At 37.0% G+C, this 12,487-nt stretch overlaps 1 protein-coding gene across 1 annotated transcript in view; it reads left to right on the top strand.

The window, feature by feature from the left end:
* Positions 1 to 12,487, top strand: part of LOC123925269 (phospholipid-transporting ATPase IB-like) — a 207,669-nt gene that overhangs the window by 173,815 nt on the left and 21,367 nt on the right. The window contains exons 31-33 of the mRNA XM_045978516.1: positions 2,359 to 2,420; positions 5,396 to 5,452; positions 8,391 to 8,498. Of these exons, the coding sequence (XP_045834472.1) occupies positions 2,359 to 2,420; positions 5,396 to 5,452; positions 8,391 to 8,498 (227 nt within the window). The remainder of the gene's footprint in view (positions 1 to 2,358; positions 2,421 to 5,395; positions 5,453 to 8,390; positions 8,499 to 12,487) is intronic.

Genomic DNA, 12,487 nt, shown 5'->3' with positions numbered 1-12,487 from the left:
CAGCAGGGAGCCTGCTTCCTCCTCTCACTCTGTCTGCCTCTCTGCCTACTTGTGATCTCTGTCTGTCAAATAAATAAATAAAATCTTTTAAAAATTAAAAAATTAAATAAAGATTTTATTTTAATTAATTAACTAATTAATTTATAGTGTGAATGGTGGGAGGGCAGAGGGAGAGAGAGAATCTCAAGCAGACTCTGTGCTGAGCGCAAAGCCCAGCATGGGGCTCCTTCTCATGACTCTGAGATCATAACCTGAGCTGAAATCAAGAGTGGGATGCTAAACTGACTGAGCCACCCAGGAGCCCTGGTTTCAAACCAATTTCCAACACATACATTAGACAAATTTATCGTAACCACACATTACATAGAATTTTTTCCTATAGTCTCTTTTAATGGATGTTGTGCCTGTTTCTTTTATATCATTTCCTCAAGAAATTATATTTCTCTTTCCCAGCTACTGGAAGAAGGTTCTTTTAAGGAGAGCAGTTTTGCTGATATTTCTGAGGTCTGCTGCCCTTGGCCAGCCTGATACTTACTTTGCGCCAGTGCTTTTATCATTACCCAGCATAGTTTCTGCTCTCCTTCGCTGCTTGGAAGCCCTCATTGGCTTTCTGAGACTGTGGGGTTTTTTTCTCATAGTTTCCCTGACATAGATTCTGTGGAGGTTTTCTCTTTTTGCATCATTGATTTAGTATAATATCTGGAAGGAAAAGAATTTGTTTCACATCACCATGTGCAAACTAGAAGCTTCCCTTTTTCCAACAAAGCTTATAATTTCTCTCTTCCCTTTGTGAATATGTGTCTGGACAACGTGACTCAGTACGGCCTTTCTATGCAGTTTTCTCCCTATTTCTAGTCAATTACAAGATTATTCTCATCCATATTGTCACCCCATTCCCATTAAAACTCACCAAGTTAGGTCTCTACACAATCTGGACTCATGATTGTCACTTCCCTAGCTGGTTTAACCTGGTCCACATATTGAACTATAGTTTCTTTCAATGACATGCCTTAATATTCCACTGCAGATAAGTTTAAGAAAGGGTATGAGACTTGTGTTTGGTTTTGATTTTGTTTTTGAGATTTTATTTCTTTTTTTTTTTTTTACTTTTTATTTACTTGACAGAGAGAAATCACAACTAGGCAGAGAGGCAGGCAGAGAGAGAGGAGGAAGCAGGCTCCCTGCAGAGCAGAGAGCCTGATGTGGGGCTCGATCCCAGGACTCTGGGATCATGACCTGAGCTGAAGGCAGAGGCTTTAACCCACTGAGCCACCCAGGCGCCCCGAGATTTTATTTCTTTATATGACATAGAGAGAGAGAGATCACAAGTAGGCAGAGAGGCAGGCAGAGAGAAGGATGCATGCTTCCAGCTGAGCAGAGAGCCCACTGTGGGGCTCGATCCCAGGACCCTGAGATCATGACCTGAGTTGAAGGCAGAGGCTTAACACTTTGAGCCACCTAGGTGACCCAAGACTTGTGTGTTTTAGTGGGTTCTAAATGAAGAGAAAATGGAGTAAGTGAGCTTCTGAATTGGTATTAAGATCCAGAATTTACGGGCGCCTGGGTGGCTCAGTGGGTTAAGCCACTGCCTTCGGCTCAGGTCATGATCTCAGGGTCCTGGGATCGAGTCCTGCATCGGGATCTCTGCTCAGCGGAGAGCCTGCTTCCCTTCCTCTCTCTCTGCCTGCCTCTCTTGTGATTTCTCTCTGTCAAATAAATAAATAAAATCTTTAAAAAAAAAAAAAAAGATCCAGAATTTACACCCCCAAATTTCCATATCAACCAGGACCAGAAGCACAAGTATATATTTGGGAATTATAAAAAGTGAAAATAAGTGAAAAAACCATCCTAATCTTGAGATAGTTTTAAGCCTTTATACAGAATGAAATTCATAAGTTATAGCAGACTTAGCAATAAGAGAATATGAGATTCCATTGTAAATTTAAATTATCTGTTAGGTTGATTATTTTAGTAATCCTGGAAAAGAAAAAGAGTGAAAAGTGTGATTTTAAAATGCTTAAAATCATCGCCTTGTTTCCTAACAGCACTCATGAGATTGTTCAGACTTTCAATTTGCCAGACAGTTTATATGCATATGAAACTGGTGTCATAATCATATTCATGTACTCTTTGCAATTTATTTACTCATTTTTTGCTTAATATGTCTTTGGAGACAGTAAGGAATGGAAAAATGTCACAATCGTGACAGGCAAAGCAAGCATTGTTGTCACTTTAGAAATATGACCAATAATTGAAAAACATTTCTGGTGGCCAGTATGGGTTTCTTTAGCAAAAATAAATTAAAATCTATTGTTTCAGACTCAATAAAGATAAAAAAATGACTTCTTCATTTTTCAGATATGGTCTTACAAGGGGGTTACACTACAGACTACTTGTTTCTTGGAAATTTTATTTATACGGTAAGATCACCCATATGATTCAATTGCTTTTTCTAGTTTTTAATTGGAAAATTCAGGTATTATAAGGATGTCATAAATTTTAAGTCTCCCTCATGTTCCAATACCTTTTCTAAGAGGGAAGTATTACAACGGTTGCGTATGCATGTGTGTATGTGTGTGGGAGTATATATACATACGTTTATGTATAACTTCTAGAAGTATGAAATACATTTAACAAATGTCTATGTCCTCCCTTTTTTTGTACAGGTAGGGAGGTATGTTCCATATCTTGTTTTTTCACTGTACAACATGCCTTATTGATGGCTTCAAGCCAGCCCATAAATATCTACTTCATTCTTTCAGGGCTGCTTATATAACTAACTCACCACTATTTATTTAGCCAGTCTCCTAGTAGTGGACATTAAGACTGGAGTCCTTTGCCATTACCAAACAATCCTGCAAAGGTTATCCTTTATGCCCACAAGTAAGTATAATTGCAGGATAAATTTCCAGGGGTGTAATTGCTGGATCAGAGGGTATTGTAAATTTTGAAAATCATTACTAAATTATCTCCCAAAGAGGTTATTCTTATAACATCTAGTTACGAGAATATCCGTTTCCCCAAGCCCCTATGGGTGGTCGTCTTATCACACTTTCTGATCTAGTGATAAAATCGTGTTCTATCATAGTTTTTGCCTTGAAGAAAAACATATTTGCATGAAGTGAAAAAACGCTTTCATTTCTTCTTTTGTGAAGGCTTATTGAATTACTTTAGCAGTCCTATTAGTTTGCTGGTCTTTTTATTACTAATTATTCATAGATATTTATATGTTAAGGATATTAATTTTTTTCTCATATTTGTTACAAAAATATATTCCCAGTTTTACATATTCACTATTTGTGACCTTTTTGTCATGCATATGTTCTTCCTATTAGTTTTATGTGGTTACATTTGTTGATATTTTACTTTATGGCTTCTGAGTTTTGCGTCTGCCACTAGTTTCTTACCCATAATTCGAAAAATTATAGATGTATATTTAATTTGTTATCCCTTTGGCATGGAAGTAAAAACATCTTCCTCTGCATGTTATTCCTTTTCGTTTAACAACATATTTTGGAACAAGAAAACTAAAAACCATTTTCCCCCATGTTTGCTTCTATGTAAGAAGCAATGTATTGGCATATTGCCTCTTTTCACTTTAGCTGGTTGTCTTTATTATTTCCTGTTACTGGGTGTAGCTTTAACTCGATATTATATAGGCCTAAGCATCAAGTGTGGTTAGATAGTAGTTTCTTATTTATTTGGACATACGCATACAGCAAGTTTCCTTCTTTTCAGACCTCCTCGCATACAGATATGTATGCATATATTCAAATGTATATACAGTCCTTGTTAAGATGCCAGAATAAATTGATCTCATGGAATCTCTCTCTCCAAAGGGGTGGGAGTATAGATAATAAAACCACCACTAACAAATTATAGCAACATAAATTTAGCACAGCAATTAAAGAAGGAAAGGGGACTACACCAATGCTAAATACCTCCAAATGAGATGCCAAAGGAGAAATGGTAGAGTTGGCAGGGTCAGCATAGTGAGATCATTAACTCAGCTTTGCTGATAGTGTACACTGTTTCCATGCCAGTGGGTCGGAGGAAGAACTAGGCCCAAAGATAGTGCCTGGAGGGATACAGTAAACCTGCAGGGAGATAGAGGCCACCCTAATGTTTTCAGGGAATTAAAGAAGGCCAATGGAACTAGAGCACAGTGTGAACCGTGTGTTGGGAAAGGGAGGTTCAGGATCATGGCAAAGATGAACTTGAGCAGTAGGTAGAGGCCAGGGCCTTGGCAACTTTAAGGTTTTGGAATAGATGAGGTGATGGAGGCTAGCTAGAATGCTGAATCTAGAGCTAGGGAATAAACATAAAGTCTGCTTCAAAAGCAGTACCTTAAGCACTCAGTGTATATCCCACATCTGTTGTTGTGCAGGAACCCACACTGTGACAAAATCAGACTCAATGAAACACTGAGAGCTTTTTTTTTTTGAGACTAAGAATAAGATAAAAAATAAGATGAAAAAAGTTGCTCAGTATTACCACCTCTCTCCAAATTGTGGGGGAGTTACTAATCAACACAGAAAGAAGATGAGAAAAGGAGCACAAGTCTTGAAAAGGGGAAAAATTGGTTTTCAATCAGAGACGATATATGTGTATACACAGAAAAAGCAAAAAATTCTACAAATAAAATATTACAACCAATAAAAGAGGTTGGCAGTTTGCTGGCTATTGGCCAATGTTTTAAAAACCAATTATATTTCAACATACCAGCAGTAAATATTTAGAAAACTAAGAAAAATTATATACTATTTTACCATAGTATCCAACAAAGGAAAAACATGAACAAATTTAACAAATGATGTCCAAGACCTCTGAAGAAAATTATAAGACTTTATTGGAGACATTAAGAACATCTAAATGGAGAAATATATCATGCTCATTAATTGGAATACTCAAGACTATGAGGAAATCAGCTCTCTTCAAGTTGATTTATAGATTCATTATATTCCAATCAAAAGCCCCAGATGCCTGATAGGCTATTTCTAAAATATGTATATATGAAATGCAAAGGCCAAGAATAGCCAAAATGCTCTTTATAATGATTTCAATCTACCCTGTTCAGCTGTGCCTTTTATCAATAGCACTTGGATTTCTAATCAGAAAGAAATCTTCCATGCTATTTATAAAGAATGTAAATATATATATGATATAAGCATGTTTTTGTCATATGTTAAAGGCTTCTACATATGAAACATTAATTGAAAAGTACTACATTCTCTCCTCAATTAAAACCTAGCAAAACCTATGACACCAGAATTCACTGGACATGGAGAACAGGGATTGGGTGAGGGGAATCAGGGAAGAGGGAGGTGACATGAATTCTAATGGAAATTTTAATACATTTTTCCAATCTGTTTCCCCTTCTCATCTCCTTGCACAGTATGTAGTCGTTACTGTCTGTCTGAAAGCTGGTTTGGAGACACAATCTTGGAATAAAGTGAGTATTCTTGAAGGTACTTCCTCAATCCAGTGTAGTTGTTTGCATGCTGATTTACTTCGAAGGTCTGGAAAAGTGATAAGCATTTCTCGTCTTCCTATTTTACCTACCCTCTGCTTTGCATATTCAAGTGATGATTTAAACTGGATGGTGACATATTAGCAATCTAATGTCTTAAAATATTCATTTCCCTGCCTTACATCTTAGAAATTGATTCAATTTATCACAACATTAGAGATTCTTACATTAGCATTACATGAGATCCTTAATTCATTATTATTATCAAGGAATAGAATTATGACAGAAAATTTAGCAAATACAGAAAAAGAAAGAAATACAAATTGCCCATACCTTTCAGTATCAATGACATGGACATTTTGGTTTTTGTTCTATTCTTTCAAGTCTTTGTTTTATGTGTGCTTGGTTTGGTTTTGTTTTCATAAAAATAGAATTCTAAGGTAGCTAATATTTTGTAATCTGCGTTTTTCACTTAATACTAGATCTTTAACATTTTTCTGTATCTTTAATATTTATATCTTATTTAATGAGTATATAATATTTTATCACCTGGATGCTTATTATTTACATGATTTTTAGAATAATTATTCTAACTTCTGTTACAATAAAGAATATATATAATCAGTACTGTTATGAACACAGATGTATGTGTCCTTAACAAGCATGAGTAATAATTTCCCTAAGATATTCTTAAAAGTAGAACTTCTGATAAGTAGAATGATTTTATGTACTGGTCAATAACTTAAGTGAATCTGTATATATGTACATATACACATATATACCCATAAATAAATTGTTTTCCAAGTTGTACTCAAAAGTTTATGAGAGAAAATGAATTGTTATCAGCCTATCACCTCTGGAGAGCTTTGATTATGTAGTATATCATGTATTTCTTCTCCAATGCAATCAACATAGAGTTCTCACTGCTCCTGTCCCCAACGGAACATCAACACAATGTTGGGACTGAAGTGTTCTGAACAAAAATATTTTATCAGCAATACATAAGACACACCAATTGTATTATACTGCCTTAGGTTACATAAATAAATGATGATTTTCTATTCCTCCTTTTAATTATTGTTAAATTCTCTTCAGTAAGAGTGTTCCTTTGATCCATGACCACCTACACTATCTACACATGGTGAATCTCATTTATGAATAAGGTAGTATTTCAAGGACAAAGCAGACTTAACAAAACTCTTCTGGCCTACGGGCTACGAGGCTCCTGCCCTCCAGCTCACATATTAGATAGGAAGGAGCCTGGGCACTCGGGCAGGAAAGAAAAGGGACTCGTTCTCACTTTCGGTCATAGACTACTTTGCCCCGTGGGGAGGGTCTAGTACAGGCCATGCTTCTTCGTCCAGGAAGAGAATGCTGGCAGCCACTGTTTAGGTACAGAGAATGAGTCAGGGCAGAGGGAGATAACAAAATATATCTCAGAGCAGCAATGGTGGCTTGTTCTTGGCCCCAAGGGGATGGTCCTGATGCAAACCTACCTGAAAATACTATTTAAGCCACAAAAAAAATGCCTTGTATTGCAACTCATGTGTTAATGCCAACGGTAAAGGAATGGTTGCATGAAAACACACTGAAGTGTTTGAAAAGTTTAAAGTTCACAGACTTGATCTGATTCTCTTCTCCATCATCTCCTGCATGGTCATAAGAGAGAGTCCTCAGGAGACCAGTTTATTTAATCAGGGAAATCCTCTGAGTAAGAGATTATTTCTAAAGAGTATAAAAAACTGCCTTTGAAAAAGACTTAAAGAAGAAAGAATAAGTACTCTGCGAAGTAGCAGATTGGGTTTTTTCCCTCCATATTTTTTCTGTTCAGGTAGGAGCAGTACCTAATGGGATGAGAGCACTGGAGCCCTTAAATCATCCCTCGATGCAACATGGGGGGTTTGGGGGGGAGGAGAAGAATAAATGAAACAAGACGGGATTGGGAGGGAGATAAACCGTAAGTGACTCTTAATCTCACAAAACAAACTGAGGGTTGCTGGGGGGAGGGGGGGCCAGGAAAGGGGGGGTGGGGTTATGGACATTGGGGAGGGTATGTGCTATGGTGAGTGCTGTGAAGTGTGTAAACCTGCGATTCACACACCTGTACCCCTGGGGATAAAAATACATTATATGTTTATAAAAAAACAAAAAAAAATAATTAAAAATTAAAAAAAAAAGAAATCATCTCTCGAATCACTGATTTATACACAGATGGTAACTCTGAGGTGCCCCACTCAGCCAGGTTTAGAATGCAGGTCTCCTATTCATTTTCCTTATGATTCTTCTGCTAACACAAATCATACGCAGCAACAGATCAGATCAACAGAAGGACCTACCTCCTTAGCATTAACTATTAAGAATGTGTCACAGTTCCCAGCCCCAGGCACAGACTGTGATCCCTCAACCAACATCCTCAATCTGAATGACATACATCCTTGATATGAGCAGATCATCTTCCAGTTTCAGTCAACCTCAGAGTCACAACTTCTGCCATTGATCCAGAATTATTCATGCAGAATAGATATGATAGGGTCAAACTTTTTTTGTTCAAACTTTTTTCTGAAGAGATCTTTGTTTTAATAAGTAGACAGAAGCAGAAGTCTCATTGAATAACCTATCGATTGTATGAACCAATTCTGATTGAGAGTTGACAGTTTCCCTGAAGACACTGAATATCACTTGGCTTAGGTGACAAGATAGTTGGTTTAGATGCTTTAAATTACGGTTCCTTGAATCCACAGCAAAATATTCTGAGAAGGCTCTTAGAAAGGAAGTCTCAAGCATCAAGAAATCAAAAAAGATTTTTCTTCATATGAGTACATATGGCCTAGACAAATGATTTTGTCAGTTGATAGAGTCTTTTTTTTTCCTTGTAAATGGAAAAGGTTGAAGTGTTTCTGTAATATTTTTCTTTCTGCAGTTTAGTCATATCGCCATTTGGGGAAGCATAATTATTTGGCTGGTGTTTTTTGCAATTTACTCTTTCGTATGGCCCACCATTCCTATTGCTCCTGAAATGGCAGGACAGGTTAGTTTTATTCATTGTCAGCGGTGAGTATACTTTACAACCCTCTTGAAAACCTATGTTTGTTAATAATAAAAGCTTATGTTATCTACTCAAAGTAATTTGGAAAGAAAATATAAAATCAATGCAATTAGAAATAGTTGGTGATCCAACTAAATTCTGGTTGATGTTTTAAATATTATTTTAACTAAAATCTCATTACTTCAAACTATATAAGTTAACTATGGTTTCCAAAATTTTTATCTTTGGGGCACCTGGGTGGCTCAGTGGGTTAAGCCTCTGCCTTCAGCTCAGGTCATGATCTCAGGGTCCTGGGATCGAGCCCCACATCAGACTCTCTGCTCAGCGGGGAGCCTGCTTCCTCCTCTCTCTGCCTGCCTCTCTGCTTACTCGTGATCTCTCTCTGTCAAATAAATAAATAAATAAATAAATCTTTAAAAAAAATTTTTTTATCTTTTGTGCATAACTGATAAAAGCTATAATCACTTCAGAATCATCTAAAATTGCTAATATTGTACTTGTGTTTTTTCATGTAATGTACTATGTGCTATTTGTTACTTGGAAAGGATGCATGGCAACTAAGAAAACATTACTTGAAATGTTTAAGCAGAATAGACATTCCTCCGAGCTCCAGGAGCTCTAGCTTCTAAATATTTTAAAGTCTCATGAAACAATTATTTTGCTTATGTTAAACCTCAGAGGTGATATACTTTTTAGATTTTTATAATTATTTACATATTCCTAAATTCTACTTTGTCTATACTTATAATGTGGAATTAAGACTATGGGGCTTACAAAATGGATCACAGAATTACATGACTGTAGAACTAGAAATAGCCTGGGTCCAAAGTCAGTCACTTACCAAATAGAGAAACACAGGTCCAGAATTGCCCAGTTCAATCCCTGTCTGTCATACTCACTGTCTTTCTCTGTGGAAACAAGAGAAGACCTTTGTACCCCTGGCTTGAGTCAGCCCAATTCTTAGGAAATAAGAATTTTAAGAGACTTTCTGTTTCAGCCATGATTAAGTGGAAAAGTCTGGCAAAAACAACTCTAAAAACTGAACAAGATATAAGAACCATAAGAGACTATGGACTCTGAAAAACAACCTGAGGGTTTTGAAGGGTCAGCGGTGGGAGGTTGGGGGAACAGGTGGTGGGTAATGGGGAGGGCACGTTTTGCATGGAGCACTGGGTGTTGTGCAAAAACAATGAATACTGTTACGCTGAAAAAATAAATAAAATGGGGGGAAAAAAAAGAATTATTTGAAGACATTGGCTAGAAACCAACAGAGTAATACTTAAGGATATGATTCTTGAAAGAAGGGAAGCCTTTTTCTTCCTTATCCTAGCATCTTCCTATGAATATTTTTCAGTTTGCAGTGCAAGAAGAGGAGCCCAAAGTTAATGCAGTGATCTTACTGGGGGGAGGAGGTAGAATTCAGAGTTTCAGGCTGCTGAAATGCCTGTACTAGGGACAAAACCCTCAAGAAGATGTAGTCATAGAGAAAAGAGAGGCATAGGCATGGTACTTTGATAGGGCCAAGCGTAGTTTATTTTGCCATTAACTATCATGGCCCTATTCCCAGAGCATAGTACTCTCTTCTAATTTGAGACATTTACTTCTGGGGCATAGCTTCTCTGGGATCTCAAGAAGACCCTGGATGTTTACCATAATTAACCTACAGCATTTTATGAATTTCAAGTGTATAACATAGTGATGCAACAACTCTATATGTTATCCTATGCTCTCTTCCAAGGGTAACTACCATCTATCAGCATACAATGCTCTTATGATACCCTTGGCTATATTCACTGTGCTATACCTTTAATACCATGACTTACTCATTCCACAACTGGAAACCTATCCCTTCCACTCCTTTTTACCCATTTCACCAATCCTCTCACCCCCAACTGTCTGGCAACCACCAGTTCTGTGTATTTAGATTTATTCATTTGTTTTGGTTTTAGATTCCATAGGTAAGTCAAATCATATGGTATTTGTCTTTTTCTGTCTGATGTGTTTCACTTAGTATAATACCTTCTAGGTCCACTTGTGATGTCATAAATCGTAAGATATCATTCTTTTTGTGGTAAAATAATAGTCCATTGTGTATGTGTATGTATACACATACATACACATGTCTGTGTGTGTATGTACCCACACACCACTTCTTCTTTATCCATTCATCTATTGATGGACACTTAAATTGCATCCATATCTTGGGTATTATAAATAATATTGCAGTAAATATAGGGATGTATATATCTTTTTGAATTAGTGTTTTCCTCTTCTTTGGGTAAATACCCAGTAGCAGAATTACTGGATCATATAGTATTTCTTTTTAATTTTTGAGGGACCTCCGTACTGTTTCCCACAGTGGCTGCACAAAATTACATTCCTGACAGCATGAGGATTCCTTTTTCTCCACATTCTCAACAACATTTGTTATTTTTTGTTTTTATTCTAGCCATTCTGACAGGTATATGGTATGGTTTTGACTTACATTTCTCTGATGATTAGGGGTGTTGAGCATCCTTTCATTTGTCTATTGTCTATCTGCAAATCTTCCTTAGAAAAATGTCCATTTGTGTCTTCAGCCCATTTTAGTTGAAATATTTATTTCTTTTCTCTTTCTCTCTCTGTCTCTTTTTTTTGGCATTGACTTCTATAAGTTCTTTATATATTTTGGATATTAACTTCTGATTGAATATATGATTTGCAAATATCTCCCATTCAGTAGGTTGTCTTTTTGCTTTGTGGCCCAAGATGTGATCCATCCTGTAGAGTGTTCCATGTGCACTGGAGAGGAATGTGTATTCTTGTGTTGTTGGATCAAATGTTCTGTATGTGTCTATAAGGTCCATTTTGCCTATTGTGGTATTAATGTAAGCTGTTTCCTTATTGATTTTCCTGTCTAAATGATCTATCCATTGTTGAAAGTGGAGTATTGAATTTCTGCTATTATATTGTTCTGACTTTCCTCCTTCAGTTTTGTTAGTATCTGGCTTAAATACTTAGGTGCAACACTGCTGGGTGCAAATAATTTACAGTTCTTACATCCTCTTAATGAATTGACCCCCATACTATACAGTGATCTTCTCTGTCTCTTATGACCAATTTGGCATGAATATCATTTTATCTAATACAAGTACAGCCGCTCCTGCTCTCTTTTGGTTACCATTTATTTGTAATATCTTTTTCAATACCTTTACTTTGTGCCTATGTGTCCTTAAAGCCGAACTGAGTCTCTTAGCAGCATACTGTTAGATCTTATTTTTGTTTTTAGATTTTCTTAGAGAGAGAGCATGTACAAGTGGGGGGAGGGACAGAGGGAGAGGGAGAAACAAACTCCCCACAGAGCATGGAGCCCAATGCAGGGATCAATCCCAGAATCCCAGATCATGACCTGAGTGAAAGGCAGATGCTTAAGTGACTGAGCCACCCAGGTATACCTGGATCTTATTTTCTTCTATCCATTCAGTCACTCTGTGTCTTTTGATTGGACAATTTAATCCATTTACATTTAAAGTAATTACTGATAGGTAAGGACTTATTATTGCCATTTTAACAAAATTTATCATTCTCATAGTTCCTAAAGATAAATCACAGAATGCTGCATAGGGCCAAAAGGGAAAGATACCAGGGTTTTCAGGAGACAGAACACAGGAGCTTAAGAGCTTGTAGGCCTTGCCTTTATTGGGTTTTTCAAGGGGAAAGCAAGGCAGAGTGTGTAAACAGCCCAGGAATGGCTTGAGTGATTTTTGTAGGTTTTGGCCTATAGGTGGTTTCTAGTTGCCTGGTTCTTGATTCTGGGGTGATTACAGCAGAGGAATATTGCCTCCTGGGGTGTATGGGCCAGATAGAGGAGATAGGGCTGTGGATTTAGCTCTTGAATTTGCAGAGCAAAGGCATCCTCCCAGTTGAGATCTTACTAACTCTAAGAATAGACTAGCCCTGGGAGGGGCAGTCTTCAGATAGAAAGGTTTTTT

This window comes from Meles meles, chromosome 14 (assembly GCF_922984935.1).
Source record: "Meles meles chromosome 14, mMelMel3.1 paternal haplotype, whole genome shotgun sequence".
NCBI lineage: Eukaryota > Metazoa > Chordata > Mammalia > Carnivora > Mustelidae > Meles > Meles meles.
Note: the sequence above shows the minus strand (reverse complement) of the source record. Positions and strands in the feature narration are given on the sequence as shown.